The 24,400-nt window shown below is 40.4% G+C and overlaps 1 protein-coding gene across 1 annotated transcript in view; it reads left to right on the forward strand.

Annotated features, from left to right (window-relative positions):
• Nucleotides 1-742: 742 nt before the first annotated feature.
• Nucleotides 743-24,400, forward strand: part of sv2ca (synaptic vesicle glycoprotein 2Ca) — a 31,388-nt gene continuing 7,730 nt past the window's right edge. Inside the window, exons 1-4 of the mRNA XM_056745991.1 lie at nt 743-871; nt 11,937-12,612; nt 17,712-17,892; nt 19,699-19,850. Coding sequence (XP_056601969.1) covers nt 12,027-12,612; nt 17,712-17,892; nt 19,699-19,850 — 919 coding nt within the window. The 5' untranslated portion in view covers nt 743-871; nt 11,937-12,026. The remainder of the gene's footprint in view (nt 872-11,936; nt 12,613-17,711; nt 17,893-19,698; nt 19,851-24,400) is intronic.

The raw sequence follows: 24,400 nt of genomic DNA on the forward strand, positions 1-24,400 counted from the left end.
AGGTCTAGATACTGAAGACCTGTATAAAACACATTCCTAAATATTCTTTATCTCTAAATAAAAAACTAGGCTTCAGTTCATGGCTGTGCTCAATTGTAACATGGTAAAAATACAGAAAGAGTATAATAAGGTATACTACATTCTCAATCACATCATAGTATAGTACATGAGTCCTGTGAACTACGCATTGTCACAGGTCTTTAATTCACATTTTAATTCCAATTAAATTTAACTTTCATAAAATACTAATAAACAAGGTCGCCTTTCTTTTTTTTCACATTTATAAGTGAAAGAAACAGGCATTATAAGAATGTTACATACATCGGTAATAGCCTATACTATGAAGAAAACATGTGTAGGCCATCTTAAAACAAAAACTAAGTTTGTCATGAAAAATAAAACGCTTTCTTGCAAATACATGAATAAATAAACAAATAAATGAAATGGTGCTCTTATATTTCAACCTACTAAAGATGTTTCATTAAATGAGCAAAATAAAGTGAAACTGTGGCTAGTCTTTTATTGGATAAAATGCCACTTTCGACTTTTAATAATAGCCTATAGAAAATCTGCTGAATGGTTTGCCTACGTCATAAATTCAGCACTAGCACTTGTGGGGGTTTCTTTTACGTCATACCGCGGTGTTTCCGCCAGGTTCGTCCGCATAGCATTATTGTACTACAACACTCTCTCTCTCTCTCTCTCTCTCTCTCTCTCCTAAAGTACTGCAGAGACTGAACTGCAGGGGTAAAACACCATCAGCGCTTGCTTTAGTTGCTGAATATCTCTAGGATCAGAATCTTTACTTACAAGCGTCTCTAGAAAAATGGATAACCAACACCGAAATCTTATCGGTTCAGATCCCTAAAGGGTGAGTAAGACCTTCGGCTCATTTTTATCACTTTAGCTCATTTTTATCACTGTTTCGAGCACAAAAATTATAGCAAAAAATGTTGAAATCTGGACGACGTGTAGGTTCATATAGTTTTTTTCAGTGGACGGAGTTTGACTCAGGATGCTGCTGGACAGCTCAGTTTAAAAGACAAAAAGTTATTTATTCTGAAGAATAATATAGAGGTTTACACCGGACTAGCCGCATACCTGCATCCCTTTCCTCTAAACGATATTTAATATGACGCGATTGAGTGTGCTGTGCGGGAGGAATAAGTGTCAGTGCACCCCTAAAAGTCAGTTTTGACTTGAGCGAAAGCGACTGAACGATGGGATGAATAGAGCACAGAGTGCGCGGATCGCCCGCCTCGGGCAGCAAGTGCACTGCAGAGAGAGAGAGAGAGAGAGAGAGAGAGAGAGATGCTCGGCCAGGGCTCTTTGACCAAATCCGCTCTTTTGGGTCCTTTTATAAGTAGGGTGCGTGAAGCAAACAGCAGACAGACTCACAGGTACTGCATACAATGCACGAGCAACGAGACAAAGAAACATGAGGACTCTTTATAGGGGAAACAGACAAAGGATAGTTAACGAGAAACAGGTGCTGGGGATTAGCACTAAGGAGAGGCTGACAAGGAACGAGATGTAAGGAACAATGACAAGACACGAGAAAGATCACTCAATCTCACACAAAACCATAGGTTATGCCATGACTCCACTCAAACAACAAGAATAAACATGACATGATAGTGGAATCATGACATAAGCCCCCCCTTTAATGAGCACCTCCAGGTGTTCATCAAGGGGTAACTAACGAGACAAGACTGACTGGGAAACAGACAAAAACCAGACAGACAAGGTGAACATGACAAGGGGCATACAAGATATGATAACAAAAGGGTTGGGGTGAGATAACAAAAATAACAGACATGGGAGGGGGGGGCGGGGGCAAACAAGAAAACACAGGAAGTCCAGAAGGGGCAGGGCCGGGCGGGGAAGTCCCAGCCCTGGGGGACGCGCCAGGGCGCGGAGCCCCAGGAGGCTTGACAGGGGTAGTCCTGGGGGGAACTGTCCTAGTCCCCTGCAGGACTGCAGGGCTAGTCCTCGGCTGGAATGCCGGGCTGGACCAGGGCTGGAAGGCCGACTGGATTGTCGGCTGGACAGGGCTTGGTGCTGACGGCGGCTGGGCAGCCGGACTTGACGGCGGCTGGGCAGCCGGACTTGACGGCGGCTGGGCAGCCGGACTTGACGGCGGCTGGGCAGCCGGACTTGACGGCGGCTGGGCAGCCGGACTTGACGGCGGCTGGGCAGCCGGACTTGACGGCGGCTGGGCAGCCGGACTTGACGGCGGCTGGGCAGCCGGACTTGACGGCGGCTGGGCAGCCGGACTTGACGGCGGCTGGGCAGCCGGACTTGACGGCGGCTGGGCAGCCGGACTTGACGGCGGCTGGGCAGCCGGACTTGACGGCGGCTGGGCAGCCGGACTTGACGGCGGCTGGGCAGCCGGACTTGACGGCGGCTGGGCAGCCGGACTTGACGGCGGCTGGGCAGCCGGACTTGACGGCGGCTGGGCAGCCGGACTTGACGGCGGCTGGGCAGCCGGACTTGACGGCGGCTGGGCAGCCGGACTTGACGGCGGCTGGGCAGCCGGACTTGACGGCGGCTGGGCAGCCGGACTTGACGGCGGCTGGGCAGCGCTCTCTGACGGCGGCTGGGCAGCGCTCTCTGACGGCGGCTGGGCAGCGCTCTCTGACGGCGGCTGGGCAGCGCTCTCTGACGGCGGCTGGGCAGCGCTCTCTGACGGCGGCTGGGCAGCGCTCTCTGACGGCGGCTGGGCAGCGCTCTCTGACGGCGGCTGGGCAGCGCTCTCTGACGGCGGCTGGGCAGCGACCTCCGGCGGCTGCTGGGCCGGGCTCGGTGCCGGACGGACCGTCACCTTCCCACAGCGCCCCCCCAAAAAATATTTGGGGTTTGACACCACCGGACTCGGGACCACAGGACTCGGGACCACAGGACTCGGGACCACAGGACTCGGGACCACAGGACTCGGGACCACAGGACTCGGGACCACAGGACTCGGGACCACAGGACTCGGGACCACAGGACTCGGGACCACAGGACTCGGGACCACAGGACTCGGGACCACAGGACTCGGGACCACAGGACTCGGGACCACAGGACTCGGGACCACAGGACTCGGGACCACAGGACTCGGGGAACCCGGAACTGTTGCCGGTTGCTGAACTGGGCGACAGGACAGCAATTTCGGCCTGGGACGTCCTCCACGTGGCCTTCTCCTCCCACTACGGTCAGTCTGGCCCACGGCTGACTCAGCCGGGCCAGTGGGGAACCGAGGGAGTACCGGGAAGGAGGACTCCCGCGACGTCGTCCTCGAGTCTCTAGCCACCCACTCATCTTGGACTCCACCAGAAGGGCTGGCGACCGTGGAGCTCGAGCCAGAGGGTACTGACTCCCCAAGGGCAGCGGCGGCCAGGACGATACCCTCCGCAGCGCTCGACCGTGGGGTGAAAGTCCCATGTGGAACCTCACCCCCGGGATCGCTACGGTTGGCCACGTACCTGACCATGTCCGCAAACCCCAAGGGAGCCAGCAGCCTCTTCTCTGACGGTGTGAGGCGCCGGGTGAGGCAGCAGTTGAAGATCGTCTTCAACTCCGCCTCACCAAACTCGGTCACCTCCGCCACCGCCGAGAATGCCCTGGCGAACTCCTGGTCACCATAATTCCCCTGGCGGAATCCAAGCATCAAGTGGGCCTGGCGAGACCGCAAGGACAACGTCGTACCGTCCATGCTGCCTACTGGGTTCTGTTGTGGCTCGTGCATTCTGTCATGAACTCTCATGTGAGACATGGCGTGAGAACCCAAGTGCAGGCAGACACAGACGGTATTGATGGAAAACGAGGATATTTATTAACAAATAAACACTAAACAAGACAGGCAAAACAAAACCCCACGTGGGGGGCATATACCTAGATATCATTTGTTTCCTGGCATCATGGCTAGATAACCAAGTATCCTCAATACCAAATAAATGTAGTGAATAACAATAATGCACGCAAAGTGGAATTCCTAAAAATGACTTACCTATGTTCATTTATTCAGTAAATTCAACTAGAAAACATTGTGATTGATGCTTTTTTTCTACATTCTTTTGTATTTACAAAAAGTTGTTCAGTTCGGCACAGAAGGAACAGTTACGCAGAACATAGGTTCTAGCCTACTCATGTTTGTTTCTTTGAGTTGTCGCTCAAAGCATTTTGTTCATTCAGCTTTTTAAATGTTGAAACCCGCCCTCCTAAATGAAGTATCCATGACCACTGTAACATTCCCTTATTTACAGCCATTTACTAAAATAACATGAATAGTGGTGAATAATGCCATGTTCCGGTGTATTCTTTCACGCAGTCTGTCCTTAAACTCATTCAACTCTAAAATGAGCATTCCCAAGCCTGAAGCTGTACTTCATACAATACCTCAATTACAAGGCGTTTATCGCCATTTTCATAAAGTTCAGCTGCGTCTGTCTATTAGTCTGCATTAAAATAAAGAAATCAGTGATAGATAATTGATGTGAGGTCAAATGTTTAGCCTCTGGAGGTCATCATGCAGTATTCACGTTGGTATTAATCACAGAATAGCCTAAATAAATGTCCTGTATAGTAAGACCATTCCAAAGAGGATTTTTAAATGTATGTGTGTGTCTCTTTGATAAACAGGACCTGTTTTATACAAGAATCTGTTCATCTTGTTATCAAAGTTTTGATAATAGAAGTTATTTCTCTTAATTGGTAACACATGTTCATAGGCATCTGCTGGATTCTGCCTCTGTAGTGAAGTGTTCATGCTTGTAAGAAGGTTCTGCTGGCACATGAGTCTGTCCATTAAGAAAAGGGCTGTATTGAATTACCTGTGACGCAGCCTGCCGTGTCGTGATTGTGAGCGACAAGCCTGATATAATCTCAGCCTAGCTTTTCTCTTTAGTGCCCCTTGGTACAATAATAATAAAGACACATTTATTTTAGTACATAGTTACGACAAAGAGCATGAAAATACCTTCACCTTTTACATAGACCTACTCTTTTACGTCTTGTCTGCGTATGCACGCAATACTTTTTTTTGTTCCAAATGGAATAATAAAGATTTTGAAAACGATAGTAATCATGAATGACGATGAAAAAAATGAATAATATTATCCTGACATTTTATGTTCTAGTACCACTGGATTTGTCCTCAAGTAATCTCTTATCACAAGGTGCCCTGGACTTTTTCTTACAGTAATTTTTTTATGTGATTATGTCCTCTGCAAACCATTAGGAGATTAAACCAGCCTCATTCACACTGCCTGACAACAAAGAAGGGAACAGTCACAATTTTCTATATGGTTATAACATTGCTGTTGAAGCTATCCCTGCTTATAGATAATATAAATGTTGATCAATAATCATATATCGCTGCTGAAAACTTGTATCTTCATATTTCATGATTTTTTTTACCATAAATCATTATTATTAGTCACCCTTTGGATATAGTGTTAATTTATGCCCCCATTTTTAAAGCGGCCAAGCTAAGGATGAACGCCAGGGATTTATAATGAAATGAATGATGGCCACAGAAGAAGTGCAGACTCTGAAATCAATCATGGCCTACAGGGTAAATGAAGAGATTTTAGAAATACCAATGTCTCCAAAAATGTTGACTTCCTTGATCTATATATGTGCATTTTAAGACTTATAGTGCAAATAAGATTACAATAGCTAACGCACAACCATGTCTGTCTTTTCATATCAGCATCGGTAAAAAGTGAACTGATGGTCAATATTTCTACACAAATATTATTCAGATATTATACAATCTATATTTCATGAAAGAGGATTTGGGTTTGAAATGACTTAAGGGAAACGAGTGATAACAGATTGTCCAGTTTTGAGTGAACTATCTGTTTAACTTTTTGAGTAATAACGTGGACATCAAGTTAGAGGTCTGTGCGGAACTGTTTTTTCTGAAAATTCTTTTTTGTTCACCCGCTGTCTGCTGCTTAGAAGAATTTTCCTCCCAACCCTACGGATCTCGCTAAATTGAGGTCACGTTTCCAGATCTCACATTTAAGATCTCACATTTAAATTTCTTCATAACAAATATAAAATACGCTATACAAAGACATATCAGTTATTTTTTATCGTCTTGTCAATATACAACATTGTTCTTACATTTGAATGTCAATACAGTTTAATTTAATTTCAATAAAGTAAACAAAATGTCACAGAGAAAATAAATTCAAATTCATTAAATACAATGCGTTTCACTCAATCTATAAGCAAAATATGAATAAATGAAACCCGTTGGCTCATAAAGCTACATATTAGCACTAGTGCAAAACGAAATTAACATTCATGCGAGAAATGTCCTGATGACCGTCTCCCCTCTAAAATACACGAACGCTCTCTCCCTCTCTTCTCTAATGGCCATAATACACTACAAGACTTTAAGAACTAGGCATCAACGGTTAGGCCAAAATACAATACACGACTGGTAGGCTATACACTGACTAGTTTCCAAAAGCATCAAACACGTGCCTCGTTGCAAGGAGACGCATGATCAACGAATCAAACATGGATGTCCTGAAGATGGGTGCATTAGTTAAGTTTTCCTGTAGCTCAGTGGTAAAAGCATGGCGCTTACAACTCCAAAGTCGGGGGTTCTATTCCAGGGGATTGCACAGACTGGGAAATAAAATGTATAGGATAATACAATGCATGTCGCTTTGGATAAAAGCATCTACCAAATGCATAATGTAACTTCTCGCCTCTGTTTTGGTCAGCATATACCCACATCCAGTTTCGTCTTACGCTACTATGTGTTTGTTTGCAAATCTGAAACGGTGATGATTGAAACTGATTAAAACATGCTCTACTGTATCAGAAGGAGCTTTATTACCAAGTATGTTTAACACACAAGGAATTTGACTTGGTGACTGGAGCTTTCAGTGCAGGAGAAAGTACACAAAGTGCAAACATATGTGATAGTGAGAAGAATAGCGGAGCTCAGAGCAGTGGCTGACATTCATTTTACGTATTTAACAGCATTGCCATTCATTACGCAAAAGTATATTGAGGCAACAAAATACTTGTCATGTTCTGCAATTTTAACAAACCCATACCTGCAGATGTGCTGTGTGTTTATATGTTTGCAGAGCGTATCTCCTTACGTGTTGCCATGTTTCGCGCCTTTTCAGGCTGGGTTTGTAAAGCGATAGGTTTATATAGATTTATATAGATATTTTAAAATCTTTTGTAGTATAAAACATTTACATTTGTTCTTTTTATACAAAGTTTTTCTTTTTTTGTTGCTTTTTTGGTCAAATCTGGCAATGCGCGCAAGTAACTGTTCGCATCCTGTGATTTCTCACACGGCACATACAGAGTGAGGTCTTTGATGCACTTTTAATTAAAAAAATTGTTGCAAAACACAAACATGTTTTGATATCCTCCGACTGGAGTCTGCAGATAAGAAATAGGGTCTATACCCCTCATCAACTACACGAGACAAGTCAGCGGCGACTTCCCAAATCGGCAGACATTCTGCAACAACTGAACTGGTTCTGGCGCGTAGCACAGTCCTCAGATCAGCCTCTACATGTGGTCTGTAAGAAGGATGTCGGGAGTGGGCACCCATCCAAAGACCCGCTCCCGTCCACGGCACCAGAGTTTCCCACCGCTAAAGTCTTTTATCCAAAAAATGTAATCCCGGTCCGCAAGAATCCGTATCGGATCCCGGGGGTATGCCGACCTCTACATCAAATTACAAAAGTTTCAGATACTTGCCTGACTCAATTCACGAGCTCTCAATATGCTTTATTATTATCCAGTGCACACGAACAACTCAAAAGTTCTACTGTCTCCTTACGATTATTCCCGGAAACATAGAATCAGACAGATAACTTTCTTATAGAAAAAGACCAACCTCTCACAACTTCTAACTTCTGTAGCATAACATAATCAATAACAAAACATAACATTCCATTACACATTTTGCAATTTTCTCTTTTGACCGTTTTCTATTATGCATTGACATAAAGTGTGAAAGGTTGAACAACAAATCACATCAGTCCGGTAGGCATTACTATGTATTCCAAAACATAATCCTTAAATTTGCAGGCTGTTTAACTTTACCTGCAAAGGTTCTTTTACTGTTTACCGGCATGTGTAGGTGTCTCAGGAATACTCTGGATATGTCTTCGGTTCCTACGAAAGACATAACCTTCCTTTCTTTGAACAATGTACGATCTGGGTTAAGGAGCCTTTCCAACAACTGACGCTTAATTGTTCCAGCCTTTTTTGGGTAAGCTGCGTGCAGAATGACGGTTGTAGAAGTACTGGTAAGCCTGTAGTCAACGTTGTAGTCTTTGTAGTCAACTGGACTTGCTAACAGGTTCTGTGGCAGCATTGGGACTGTCGTTCTGATCTGGCATCCGATCATGAGTTGAGCTGGGCTCAGTCCTGTGGCACTGATGGGCGTTAAAAGATAGCTCATTAGAGCTAGCTGAGCATCCGGCTGTCTAAGCACCCATTTTTCAATCGAAACACTCCTTTCGACTTCCCCATTAGCTTGCAGATAATGAGGACTGGATGTAGTGTGAGTAATAATTGAACGTCATTTTGAACTCCATGAATTCAGAGGCTGTGAACTGTGTTCCAATGTCTGTCGCGAGTTCATATGGGATCCCCCAAAAACATGTTTTTCAAGTTCAGAATAGCCTGCTGGCTTGTCATTGCTTGTAGATGAGCAATCTCAATATCAAGTGAAACATAGTCCACCCCCACTTAGTATTTCTTTCCCTCTAGTTCACAGATATCTGCTGTGATAATTTTCCATGGACCCTTTGGAAGGGATGTTACAATTAGGGGCTCTCTCTTTTGGGTGGACTTATTGAAGTGGCAAAACTCAGATGTTTCCACTGTTTCTAATGTCCGTGCCTATGCCGGGCCACCATACAGACATATTGGCACACTCTCTCTGCATTTAGTGAGACCTTGGTGGCCTGAATGAAGCTGGCATAACACCTTTTGTCTCTGTGAACCAGATCTGAATCTTGTTTTGTGGCTTTTTTATAGCATTTAGCTGGTCAGCACTTAAAGGTCTATTAGACAGTACTGCCTGTAAATACACTTTGACATCATCTTCTGTGTCAGACTCCATTATGTGTCAACGGATGTCCGGATAGGGTTTCGGCCACCACCAGCTGTTTGCCCGGCACATGCACTGCTCTGGCATTGAATCTCAACAGACTCATTAATAGCCGGTGGCATCTTAGGGGAGCTTGTCGATATCATATGAGTTTATCATGGGCACAAGAGGCTCACACAGCGCTAGGCACTCTTTCTCAATTTGAGAGTAGTTGCAGTTAAAGTTCTTGAACAGAAAGCAACAGGACAAAGTCCATTCTCCTGCTCCTGTAACATGGCAGCACCTGAGCCAAAGCTGCTTGCATCTGCACTTACTACTGTGGTCCTGTTAGCATCGTAGAAGGCTAGAGTAGGTGCTGTGGTCAACAGGCTCTTGTCTCTGTTGAACGTCTCTGTTTGTGCTGCACCCCAGACCCATTCTGTTTCCCCCTTGAGCAGCTCAGTCATAAGATGAAGAACTGATGAAAGACTAGGGAGGAACTTGCCAAGATAATTGATCATCCCTAATAACTGTCGCAGTTCAGTCAGGTTGGTAGGGCACGGGAGCTCACTTATGGCCCTCACTTTATTTGTATCTGGCCGAATTCCATCCTTTCCAATTACATGTCCGAAGTACTGAATCTCCGATTTTCCAAAGTAACACTTCTCCCCCTCGAATTTTAATCTAGTATATCCAGTATATCATCCATCACTGCTACTGGGCCAGCATGCTCTTTAAGAAGAGTGCTGATTTCTCTTGAAATATCTCCGGAGCTGAAGTAATTTCAAAGGGCAGTCTCTGAAAACAGAAACAGCCAACTGGTATGATAAGGGTGGCGAGTTTTCTGCAGCTTGCATCCAAAGGTATCTGCCAGAACCCACTGTATGCTCGTTCTCGAGTCAAGAACCAGTTGCAACAGCTTTCAATTCAGCAGTGCACTGAACCGAGAGCCGTTTCCTTCGGACACGTTCGATTTGAGCTTCGTTTTACCCCATCACGCAGAAAGAAAGCGCAATTCGCCTGCTCGGCCTCTATCTCGTTTTCCATTTTTGTTTGCCCAGTTCACCATACAAGTTCCCAAGAATTGACATGCAATTTTAGAGCTTGGCCTTTAATACGTCGTTTTTCATTCATGCCATCTTGCAAAAGACGCTATTATGTTCTTGCATACATAACTTGCATGCTCTCAATGCACCATGAAAGCAAAGGGAACTGAAACACCATACATCATTTAGACAGTGGCTATTAAGAGTGCATGGCCTATTTTCAGTCCACTTATGACTGATTGTATATAAACTGTGCACTTATTCAGCATCTTAAACTGTTCCCAGTCAAAATGAGCAAAACAATGAGGCGCTACTGTTTGTAGAAAATTATTATAGTTATACTTTCTTTACATTTTAAGAACAAAATATTTGGATTTAGTTGTGTTTGAAATTCAAACCAGAATCCCTTTAAATGGATATTCTTATGGCAAATCGAATTAGCTTTTAATCATTATCAGGATATGAATTTTGGATATCAACAATTAAGTTTTTACTTGTAAAAATGATACATTTTGATATCAAGAATAGAATTTTTACTAGTAACAATTACTATTTTTGATATCAGTAATTACATTTTCACAAATAAAAATGTGAATTCTTGATATCAGCAATGACGTCATCACTTGCAGAAATGTGTATTCTTGATATCAAAATTTTTATTTCAACTAGTTAAAAATGTAATTCTTTAAATCTGTGATTGCTTATTTTACCAGTTACATATCACTATAGTCTGCCAATTCAATTTTCGGCTTGCCATATATTATTCTCCATTGATGAGTTGTTGTATGAGTGATACATATACAAACCGAAATTGACTAATTGGAATACATTTTGAACAGATTGTATATATATATACAATACAATCGTACACCAGTAAGCAGCAGTTCTGTATATGCAGGTGCTGGGGAAAGTGCTGTATGCTGAAGGGCCAATATTTCTCACAGTTCACTGGGGCTGTCAAACACAATGCAGACTTCTCAGACCGACACATGGTTTACATCCATTCAGACGACCTGTAATGGATTATTCCCCATCTTGAGCCTTCAGCTGCCCAATCGCATGTAAACACAATGGATATGAAACAAGCCCTATCTTTTTATCTATTAGATGTTGTAAGGACTAGCACAGAGTCATTTTCATGGGCGTGTACTTAATGGAGAGTATGGTAGGGATGATAAATGGATGGTGTTTCTATAAGAAGTTCATCAAGAAGACCTAATCAATGTATTTCAGTGAGTTTCATTTTTATATGTAAAGATGCACCAATATATTGACCGATGATCGGTATCGGTTGAAAAAAGGTATTTTTCACCCTATGGTTTATGGCGCATGGTGGTACGTAATATTTAAAAAAAAAAAAATATTACAATGAGCCAATTTCTTTTTTAATTCTTATTATAAAAGCTTCTGGTTGTAATAATGATTTAATACTTTGTGAAATGTTAAAGCATTTGATCACAAAATGGCTTTCCCGAAACAATTATTATGGTATTAAAATCTGTTTATAATGTAGCCAAATACCACAATAAAACAAAAAATATATTTTACAGAATTTTACTATTATGTTTTTCATGTAAAATGTCCAAAAAAACGATAATTTTACGAAATGTGACTGTTCCGTTGACAGATTTTCACATATATTTGAAATGCTGTCAAAAAACATCAAATTACAGAAAAATACATAAAATTTACAAGAAAAACAGAGAAAACCATGTTATTTTACAGGAAAAAAATGCTATGTTACAGAAAATTTTGGGACCTACAGCTGCTAGAAAATGTCATTTTTTTTACAATGCACCTTTATCTTTTATATCTCCTAGACCCATTCATGAGAGCTATAACGGCAAAGGCTCTACTTCTGTAGTGACTGCAGACCTCTTTCCCTCCACCATCCCCACCATCTACTAATCATGGAGGATTCAACTCCACAGGACAACTCTTCTCTCATAAAGGGAGCCAGAGACATTGCTAAGGAAGCCAAACGACAAGCTGTTAAGAAGGTCAACAAAGCTGTGGATCGTGCTTCAGATGAATGTTCCCAAAACCGTGCCTACCAACGCTTCCAGGATGAAGATGATGACTACTACAGCCAGCCGGATGGGAACTACAAAGGAGATCATGCCAACGATGAAGAGGGGTCCAGCGATGCCACAGAGGGTCATGATGATGAGGATGAGATGTATGAGGGAGAGTACCAGGGGATTCCCTCGGACACAAAGCCAAGAGATGGACAGGTGGCACTGGGACAGCCTCTTTCAGATGGCCTGAAGGACAGACGAGAGCTGGAGAATGAGAGACAGGCGGATGAGGAGGAGTTGGCACAGCAGTATGAGCTCATCATACAGGAGTGTGGTCACGGGAGGTTTCAGTGGCAGCTGTTCTTCACGCTAGGTCTGGCGCTCATGTCAGACGGTGTGGAGGTGTTTGTGGTGGGTTTTGTTCTACCCAGTGCAGAGACAGATATGTGTGTGCCTGACTCAAGCTCTGGTTGGCTAGGTAAGAAAAACACGACCATTCGTAATGATAGGATCATGCACACACTCTTAAAAATGCAGGTGTGTAAAAGCTTTTTCACAGCAATGCCATTGAAGAACAAATTTTCATTCAGTCAAAGGTTCTTTAAAGAACCATCTTTTTCTTACTTATTTGAAATCTTAAGAACCTTTTTTTGCCATAAAGAGCCTTTGGTTGAAACAGAAAGGTTCTTCAGATGTCACAGGTTCTGTGTGGAACCAAAATGTTATTCTTTGGCATCGAAAAAACTTTTTTAAACTGTACAGTAAATGTGAATAGTTTTTTCACACATAACCAAAATCTCAATACAATTGTCTACATTTTAGTACAATACTATTAAAACTCTACAAACACAAATAGAGGAAGGTACAGAGAATTACATTTACGCATTTGGCAGACGCTATTATCCAAAGCGACTTACACTGCTTTATCCTATACATTTTACATAGGTATTTGCAATCCCATGGGATCGAACCCACAACCTTGCGTTGTTAACGCAATGCTCTTACCACTGAGCTACAGGAAAGAGGTCAAGTAATGTCAAACAAACCTTAACTTTCTACAGTAAGATTGGCACAAACATTAGAACGAAAGACAACCAACAGAACATTACGAACAGCAATGCGGGGGCACCTGACTATTTGCGGCCAGGTAGTATGGATCTGTGTTGAAAATGAACAACAAACTATATAAATTATGGTTTCTGACATCATTGGTGAGATTATTTCGGTATCGTATGTGATTGGTTTGCTTATGTTTCTCCAGTATGACGATTGAATTGGTCTTTGCTGTACCGCTCCATATACTTTCAGATCACTGCTCAATGCAGCGATACCTCCAAAATGGCGCCTTGTTGACATCACACACAATAAACCCACGTGTAAGACAAAGACCGATACAGTAAACGCTATTATGACTCGGTCGATTTTAATTATCCTTCTTTTTTTTAAACAGTAGTTCTCTTTGACCCAGGTTAGGATCGTTCTATCTATTTACATTGTTATAAGGTTTGAAAGTGTAATTAAGTCTGTATCTCCATCTCTCTCTCATTCTTTTTTATTATCCTTGTCTTTCTTCTTCCCATATGCACTCATCTGGAGAGCCCTGTGGGCTTTGTGTGGTGCGCTCTGCTTCCCTCTCTTTTCATGCTCTCTCTCTTTGTCCTCTGTCGCTGGCTTTTAAAACATGATCGCACGTGGCCGACCGTGACTGACTGTAGCCACAGCTACTGGCCTTTAAGATCAGATACAGTCATCGGCTGAAAGGTTTGCTGTTCTTCAGCCAAAAACACTGTCATACCTCTTTTTAATAGGAGTTCTTTGTCATTTGAGAGGTTTGCTAATTGTTAATAATTGGCTAATATTATTTATTTTTAAAGTGGCAATTATTACATCATGTGATTAAAATTACCTTTAATGACACTTGACCCGTTTGAGTGGTCAAGTACAAAACTCAAAAATATAAATCCACAGGACCTATATTCTTTGGTTTAGGTTTTTTATAGTTGACTTGATGTTCAGAGATCATTGTGCCACATGATTTCAAGCAGATGTTTAGGAAAATATATTCTGAGCTTGCTTACTACAAGCTAACAATCGATTTAGTCATGCTAAAAACTGATGTCCCTGAATATCTCTCAATCTCTTGCTTGAGTAAAGAAATGGCAACCTTCCAACACTTTTTGAACCTCACTATGATGCATTGAAATTTTGTTCAGATCTGTTGTGGTGTCATCTGTCAGAATATGTAGTTTCTGTAACCTCCAAAGTAATTGTAAGTCAAGTAAAATTTGCATTTAACTTGTTAACCTACAAAACGCCTACACTTAAATTTTTTTTCACTTAAAGTGAATTTACAATTATCGGTTGCAATGCAATGTGGAATACCCTTGAGCCCTTGCACCCTAATGTTTTGATTATTTATGTTTGATAAAATAAAAAAAATGAATGGGAAAAAAAGGTTTTAACTTATTTTAGTATTGTTGATGTTGTTTTACAGTATAACATAGTTAAAATAGTTTGACGGAATCTCACAGAAATTCGTAACAATTTCACGAGATGGCAAATTCGGATGAATTCGTACGAAGTATTTAGTACACACCAGTGAGGAATAGGGGTGGGGTTATGGGAGGGGCTTTAGGATTCATACGAATTCATTAGAATTAGCCATCTCGTAAAATAGTACAAGTCCTCCAAGTATTTCATCATTGAGTGTCCTCTTATTGGATAAGTGTATTATTTTTATTGATCCCTGTCCTTTTTTATAACATATATGAGACCATGGTAATTAATTCTGATCATTCAGAATATACTTTAGACAAAAAATAAATGTATTAAAAGAAAATGGCACCCCTTTATATTGATAATGATGGTTGAGTATTAAGTCATTGCTACACACTCCTCACAGTCATGCATGGCCGTAATCATGCTTAACATAAAGGCATCATAGTTGTGTTGTTCATTTAATTCTGTATAGACTAACTTTCTCTTGGCCGCGAACCTACCCCTTAAATACACTTTATAGGAGATAATTTTATTCGCCACAGTTTAAAGCAGTGTCTGGTTAATTCAGACAATGTGTTTATGTTGTCAATCTTCAAACATGACACGCAGAATGACCTAAATAATAATTTTAGAAAAACAACTCAATTGCGAGTATATTAGCAGTCTCATGAAACCATATGACAGCTTTGATTACAGAAAAGGTTATTCACTGATAATATATGTAGAGAAAGCTTGACTTTCACAGAGAAAGAAAACATACGAGTATGCTGAGCTTATGACATTGAATGAACATGGGTTTTAAAAGGTTTAAATGTAATAACAATACAATTGAATTAGGTCACTAATAGGATACCCCACAATCCCCCACAGCTAGATTGTGAACACAATGGGAGGTTGAGCTATTCCATGACTCTGATGAAACATTGCTGAATATGGTTCCTTCTGGATGCAATAAATAACATAAATACAAAATGATAGAAGAAATGAGGATGGTAAAGAACTGGCCCGTATCTTATTTATACTTTTGGAAACTGGCCCTCGAAGGAAAGTAATCGAAGACCCCTGCCCTGAAGCACTGCCCAGACATTTATCAACTTCCTATTAATCACACTACCTATCCCAGTTTTGTCACTTCTTCCATCCAGGTGGTTTGTGGAAGCTTGATTTTTCTGAGATGCCGAGGAGAAGGAAAATGAGCTATGATGCTTGACAATTGCGCAGGTAGAAAAAATAGATGGTTTTGTGATTCATTTGTGAGTCATCAGCCTTATGAGGTGATTAATGTTATGCAAAGGCTTGAATAAATGAAAGCATGTGCTTTTCTCTGGAGACCTTTCAAAAGCATCAATGTGTGAATTCTCATATTCTCTTGATCTCTGATGTTTTCAGAAAAGCAAATTTTGCCTAGGCATTAAAGAAGCGGAATTGCTCTCAATTGTGTTGAGTTTAAAGCCAGTCTAATTGGAGCTTGCTAGAACAACATGAGACTGTAAGAGCTTGTATGCCGGCCCTCCTCAGTCCCTGCTAAACCACTTTTTTGATAGCCAATATAGACACCAGACCCTCTGCAGAATCACTAAATCATCTGTACCACACCCGTTCTTTCTTGGCCTCTTTAGAGTATCAGTAAAGACACAGCACACCAGCAGGTCATTTTTATATTGGGATAAAGATATACAGTATAATTTTTGCTCTTTGATCTGTGCATATACTGTACATATAAGGGGTCATCACAATTTAGTATCTTTGGAGTTAAAAGAGTTTATTGTACTGTGGAAATGAATTATTCAAAACCTCCAACATTTATAAGTTCAACTGCTTGGCTCACCCCAGTCATGTAAAAAATAACACAGTAAACAGGATAGTTAAGATTCATTTAAAAGGTGGTTCCCGATCCTAAGGACACACTGCACATTATGAATGTGATTATAGGCTTATCGGTTCTTAGAGAACTCAATCAACTGTATGTGTCAGATCAGAGATCCATACAACCAAACAAAGAAATTTACACAGGTTTGGAATAACTTAAAAGGGAGTAATTCATGACAGAATACAACATTTTGGGTAGAGTATTCCTTTGAGGAAAAACCTACAAGAAAAAAGTATCATCAGACCCTTGAATGTCATTATCTTTAAAAATAAATAATGTCTGAAATAGTGGTGAGTGGGGCAGAAACGTGGATACACAATTATTGCTTTCTGTCTTTTTCTCTCATTGCAAGATGATGATCATCTGTGAATTTGTGATGTCATTTCATGGAGATATGGACACAGTGTGTTTTGTTAACAACGTACATTTCTTCAGTACATGTTTTTTCGATTTCTCAGTTAGGTGTGGAAGTCACCAAATCAAACCATATATCATCCTAACCACTGTATTGTTAAACATAGCATCTTATTGAAACATCTCAGCTACTGTAGCTAAATGTTAACTAGGTTAACTAGAAATGTAATGCTTGATCTAAAAGTCCTCATCGAAAGTCCTCAAACTAATCTTTCTTCCCTGTCAGGACATTCCAGATTCAATCATTTTTGTTCATAAATGCTGTATGATCACAAAATAATGTGTCAAGTTTTTCTTTTCACAGGGTATAAGAGTATATAGTTTACTGCCTACTACAGTAAACTTCTGTGCTGTTCCGCAGCAGCAGGATGTATGGTCACAGGAAACGCTGTTGTAGCAGACCTAAATTTACACTTTAAGAAATCAGCTAAATCTTGAAGAAGTTTGTTTTGTGCATCAATCTGTCAGTCCAACCTGATCTCACGGGAACGATTTTACGAGATGGCTAAATCCTTAATGTAACTTTTTTGATGGATGCCAATATTGCTTACATACTGTAGATATAGAATGTGAAGTGAACAAACAGTTGGTGCACTACAAATATTTTATGCATTAAATGGTAATATGTTTTTTCATTTTAACGTATTAAAAAGTTCCGGCATAGAAAGTCTTCCTTTCACCAGAACACAACAAACAAAGTCCGCCCTTTTCTACATGTGTCCTCTGTAGGCTGCGTGTGTGTTACTTCTGTCTTAACTTTAATTATTTCATTCTTTTTCTACTTCTTACTATAGGCAGCATTGTGTACTTTGGGATGATGCTAGGGGCTTTCTTCTGGGGCGGCATGGCTGATAAGGTGGGCAGACGACAGTGTCTGCTCATATGTATGTCCATACATGGCTTCTTCGCCTTTCTTTCATCTTTTGTGCAGGGCTATGGCATCTTCTTGCTTTGCCGCATTATAGCTGGCTTTGGGTGAGTTCTTCCCCTCCACACAGTCTATAACATTTGTTCTGTGCTAACAATATGATGCTGTACAATGTGTAAAATGCATTAGATTTGGGGTTTAAAAAAATAAATATTGGTAGACATTCAATATGTATTCCTTCATCTTGAGTCCTCCTGAACTTTACGACGGTTATCCTAGCAATGTGAATGTGAATCGCACAGCAGCCAAATGTCTTCAGGTAGAAATTCTACAGTCTTCATATTAACCTTTTCATTTTTTCATTTTTTTTTTAAATAAAACAGCTCAAACACTATTATTGCCATTTCTTCTTGACCATCGTCCATCCACCATTTCTATCTACATACACAGCGGGTTCCTATACATGGAATTTGCCATGTGGTTTCTACAGAAGCCCTTAATCAGGGGTATTCAGTTAGTTCCAAAAGATCTCGTCTTTATATTTTCTTCCAAAATGAGGTCCGGACAATATGTTTTTTGAAAACAAATAAATATTTAATTAATTTAGCCTAGTTGTGTTATATAAAGATATGATCTTTTATCAGGCCATTTATTTTATATATTTATATACACAGCATGTATGTATTGTAGGCTCTGTGGCTTTAGGGGAACGCCCTCTTAATAGTCTGTTAATTCACATTTGTAAATAAATAAACTACTGACAGCATACAAACAGCAGAATATTCTGTCAAAATATAACAGCAATACCTTCGATATTGACTGAATTATGCCATTTTAAATATTGAAATATTATTGAAATGAATGCTTGAAACTTGCTTTGATGCATGTTATCTTATTATTAATTAGATTATGAGACTTTAGCCTTGGTTATCACAGGGTCACAGATACATGCTGATCAATAATGCTAGGACGTGACTAGGATGTAGTTGCCAAATGTACTTTGATTTCTGCTGATTGTTTTGGCCTGGTATCATGAAAAACTATTCTGAAGGCACATTTGATCAACTCTCCTCTAAACAAGAATGTCCCACTATTCTTTAGATAATTGTCTTTTTTAAGACAGACAATACATTATAGCTGACAGGATCAATAGTCTCCGCAGTGTTGCTTTCTTGACTTCTCATTCTATGTTTCTGGCACATGCACGATACTCATATCCCAATGGAATTATTGTGACTTTTCATTAACGTTAGTATTTTTTTGTAATTGAAATATTGTAGCTTACTGTAAATTGCTCAGTGTTTTTCCTCGAAATATTGATCTGAACCAACACAGAGGACTAATGAACTCATCAGTAGTTTCACTTAAGGGCAATATCACAGACCAGACTATTGTGTTTTCAGTGTGTACAGAGGGCTACATGACTAAATTATAGAGTTTTAAGTAAGGGATAAAGTATAATCAGCCAGTTGTTATCGCAAAACAAACCCTTTCAGGGCAGGCCTGGTACTACGCTGACTTGACTGGGGAAATCAGATTTCTGGTTGGACAACAATTGTATTAGAAATCATAGTTTATTGCATGTATAATTATTAATAATTAATGTGATATTTCTGTGTTTAGATTGACAGATTATAATAATAAGAAGCATTCAATGTTTCATTTTCTCTAATGGTCACTTGGATATTTTTGGGGGGGCCCATGGAAATTTGTGTCGGGGGCAACCTTTAGACCTGGCCTTGATTCAGGGTAATCAAAACCCCAAGTAAAGGGTTTTATTTTGAAATAACAACCGGCTGGATGTACATCATCCCCCTTAAATGGCTACTTGCCACATCAGTACATAATTATTTTCTATTTGTGAACAACATTTGTGTGCATTTTGTTGTCCTTTTATTTCCGATGGTCTTTAGCATTGGTGGAGCAGTACCCATTGTCTTCTCATACTTTGCTGAGGTATTGTCAAGAGAAAAGCGGGGAGAACATCTGAGTTGGCTTTGTATGTTCTGGATGATTGGAGAGATCTATGCCTCCGCCATGGCCTGGGCCATCATACCTCACTACGGTAAAAGAACAGGATCTCTTTTATGTCTCTGTTACTTCTATGTTCATTGAACAACTATTAACCTCTGCAGAGTACTTGAGTAAATGAAAGAAGGGATATTTTAAGGAATAGTTCACCCAAAATGTCAAATTACCCAATAATATACTCACTCTCATGACATCCTGGATGTATTTTTGAGAGAAATTGGTTTCATCACAACGAGTCAGAAGACAACCTAGCACCAATGAGTTTTAAAGGCCAATAGTGATGTAGGCAGACGGGTTTTTCAATAGCTTACCAATAACAAAAACCCTATGGCCCGGTTTCACAGACACGGCTTAGCTTTAGCCAGGACTATGCCTGAGTTGAATTAAGATATTTATGTGGCTTTTATAAAAATGCCTTAGAAGAATACATTACTGATGTACATCTCGAGAAATAAACAATAGCACTGATTTATTTAAAGGCATTTCTGGAAAAGTTATATACAGTTCAGACAGATCACACATTCATTTTAGTCTGGGACTGGCCTTAAACCTTATCTGTGAAACCTATATCTAACTTTTCATAAAATGTCTGTGCTGGCTTATACTATCTGAACATTGTCACTGAAACTTTGTATTACTGCCTCGTCTTGTGATTATTGCCTTCTTAAGATGAATCGCTTGTTATATTCCTCAAATTGTAAGTCACCTCGGATAAAAGCATCTCCTAAATGATTAAATGTAAATGTAAATTAGATTTGAAGTTATGGACTTGGAGCATTCCCCAGAGTCGTATGAATCACTTTTATAATGGATGCTCTTTTAAGAGCTTCCAACCTGTGGGGTTTCCATCATGGGCAACACTCAAAGGCATTAGATAGCCAGGATATCATTTAATATAACTTTGATTGTGCTCAGCTGAACAAAAGAAATCATACAGATATCAAACCTGTTCCATTCTAATAAAAAATCACAGCTAGAATCCGATTAAAACAAGATTCTCGGTGAGCTCAGGTCAATGTGTCTGCGTTTTGCCCAGCACGTGTGGGCTGTGCTCTCAGCTGGCTTTGATTGTAGGGTGACACAGAACAGCAGAGCTTTAGGTTAAGTGTTGCAGAAACGGAGCACTGCAGTGATATTTAAAGGATGTACCCGCTCCTGTGGGGGAAGGAATAGTTTGGTGGTTTATGAGAACCTTGATTCTTGAAATAAGCTGCAGTCATCAGTAACAAAATGATGTAATAGCAGGTACGGGAAGAGAAATGAAGCTGATAGAATGATAGGATTTGGTTAGGAGTCCATACGGCAGCCACAACAGACCTTTTTTTTGAGGGGGGTCAGTTTTGTTCTCTGTGAACAGATCGTAATGAGGTTTTTCTCCTTGCTTGGTGAGACAAAGCGAGAAGCGAACTTGATTTATGAACAGTCCCTTAGTGGAGCCCAGCCAAGGGACAACTGTCAGACACAGCAACTGTGAGAATATTAGGCGGTCTATATATGCGGGGAAATCAATAGAAAGCATCATAGGTTCTTTTAAATGGGAGTCTGTGAGTGTAGCTTTCATTGGTTGGTTACTAGATGTTTTTGTTGTCTTAAAGACAGTGGTTCTCACTGAGAGGTGAGGGGGCGCAGAGGTGCTGAAGGTGAGGCGCGATGGTTTCCCGAAACCCCAACCTTTGGAACTCGATCGCGAATTCAAGGAGGAACGCGACTGCAAATTGAGTGAGGGCAATGTTCCGTCTGAAGCGGCCGCACAGATTCATTGTAGGTCCTGCGCAGCTCAATTTTAAGTTGAGCACAAAAGCTTAAATTCTACAAAGTAGGCAAACGTCCACTCAGGAAGCAGCAGCATTACCTCTACATCATCTTAAGAAACAGGTAGATCATATACGTATGTTTGTCATAACTTCAGACTGTAATTTCAGAATAAGTGCAAGTCTCTCTCTCTTTGGATGGGTGTTTAAAGCTGTTGACAGTTATTAAAGATAACTTTTCAAAAGGCAAATGACACTACACTGTTTCTGTATATCAAAGGCCGGATGTCCGATTTCTCATAGCCGTTGTTGATGTTCAAATCACCCAAAACACACACAACCCTACCCGCATCTTTTGCTTTCATCAGCGCTCGGCTCGACAAATGTCCATCCTGTGCACCTTATGGCTGATTGTCTAAAAGGTTGTTTTGGTACTCGGCTTGACTTTGTCTAAACAAGCGTAATTCGGAAATTGGACACCCCGCCTTTAAAGTGCGAATAAACTCTCGCTCGTGTTAAAACCAATGAAACACAGTTCTAGTGATCTACCAGTTTAATCCTTTTGGAGCTATGCCCAAAATGCAAAAAGCAAATGGTTCAAAATGGTATTTTAATGGAAACTATAAATTTCTGTGATGGTTTCTTTTTTTTTATAAGCAGGGTTGTTACATTTATAATCTGATCTCTTGAGATCAATCTGTCAAATACTGTTATTTTTTGCTTCTTTATATATATATGTGTGTGACCCTTGATCACAAAACCAGTCTTAAGTAACACGGGAACATTTTTAGTAAAGGACAAAAATACATTGTATGGGTCATTGATAGATTTTTCTTTTATGGCAAAAATCATTCGATTATTTAGTAAAGATCATGTTCCATGAAGATATTTTTTAAATTTCCAACCTTAAATATATAAGAACTTTGTTGTGAGTAGATGGCCTGCCACAGCACCTCTGATTAACAACTTCAAAGGCAATTTTCTCAATCTGCCAGATATTGTCTTATCCTTACAACCCATATCCATAGAAAGCTTAATTATTCATCTTTTATTTTAGAAGGCCATTGTTGAAAAAAATTATTGATTGCAACGCAACCAGCCATTCGTTGATATTAAATGCTGTTAAAAAAGTAAGCATGTACATTAAAAATCGAAATGTTTCCAGTCATAACAACTTTTAAAGGAATTGTTCACCCAAAAAAGTAGAAATATTTTGTTCTCTGTCACGTAATTCCAAACCTGTAAATGTAATTCCTTCTTTCTTTGGTATAGAGGGAATATCTCAGCATATTGTATTTATGCTTATGTTTCTTTGATACAGTCTTTATATACATTTAAACAAGATACTGTATGGTAGTAACCACAGGCGAGCCACAGTATATGAGTAAAAGCGGGTAGGTCTGCTAGCTGACTCAGTCATGCATTTCCCAAGTCAATTATGCACAAAATCTATGTAATGAGATTTCCAATGACATGGGCGAACCATTAACCCTCTGGGCCTGGCTGTTGTTGCAATCACAGTTTCGTTGCTTTCACTTATACTGCAGTGTAATGTTACTTCATTATTCACCACAGGTCCTCAAATAGCTACTCAAATGACACACACAGACACGGTTCTAAACTCACAACTCTAGCTCCATCCCTTTTAATTTTAGACCTTTAGATATCCATATTCACATTGAAACAATCTTACCCCCAACTCACCGCGAGAGGGCAGAGTTTAGTGACGCTAAACGGCATTAATAAAATTAAATAAAAGATGGTTTGCCAATTTAATAATTGTAGGTATACAGTAAACATTACATACAAAAAAATGAATGAATAAATACATAAATGCAAGGAAGAGCTGTATTTTGATGTTTTTGGCAGTTAAAGGCGGGGTATCCGATTTCTCTTAGCCGTTGTTGATACACCCCTACAGCCATCTTTCGCTTTTGTCAGCGCTCGGCTTGACTAACTTCCGTCCTGTGCACTGTGCACCTTACTGCTGATTGGCTACAAGTTTGTTTCATACTGGGCCCAACTTTGTCTAAACCAGACCAATTGATGGAGAAAGTTGCGTTTTCTATGTTGTCTCCAATGGAACTTTTTTTCACAGTTTCAATAGTTCCCGGAAGTTACCAGTAACGGATCGAGCTGCGACTAAACAGACCGACATGGGTAAACTTCTTACCCGTTTAAAGATGAAAGCCATTAAATGAATAAAAAATTAAAGAAATAAAGCATTGAAAGAGAAAACATAACTCGCGTTTTGGACTTCCGTTGACAGAACTCTCTCTATCAATGGCTCTGGTCTAAACTAGCGTTATTCGGAAATTGAACATCCCGGCTTTAAAGATCGTCGTCTAGGCTAAAATGGCCACTTCCGTTTCGCGTTAGTATGTCCCAGTGCGTGCATACAGTTTCGTTAAGCACTAAAATGTAAATACTTTTCCAAAGTAAAAACAGTATGTACTTTACGGGCATAGTATAAGTAGGCGAATTAGGACGCAGCGACTCAAGTGTGATGCAGACCTAGCAGGAGGACAGCCAATGGCGTTTCATAACGTAAGCGAAGGTAATGACGCAACCAGTCACAAGTCACACAAGAGCTAATAACGTTCACAATTGACTCTGATGTTCCAGTCGCAGTTTTTTTATTTGTATGCAACAGGATCTGACGGAGAAGAGAATCACTTTTGGGTCTGTCCTTCGGCCGTGGAACGTTTGAAATAAATGCACTTCTTAAATAAATACCGTCTATAGCTGTTTTATATTATATTTATATTATATTATATAAAATACAAACTAATAGGTTTCAGGGTGGGTCAGGTTACGTGCTCAAATGTGTGTG

Source organism: Triplophysa dalaica, chromosome 4 (genome assembly GCF_015846415.1).
Source record: "Triplophysa dalaica isolate WHDGS20190420 chromosome 4, ASM1584641v1, whole genome shotgun sequence".
NCBI classification, from domain to species: Eukaryota; Metazoa; Chordata; class Actinopteri; order Cypriniformes; family Nemacheilidae; genus Triplophysa; species Triplophysa dalaica.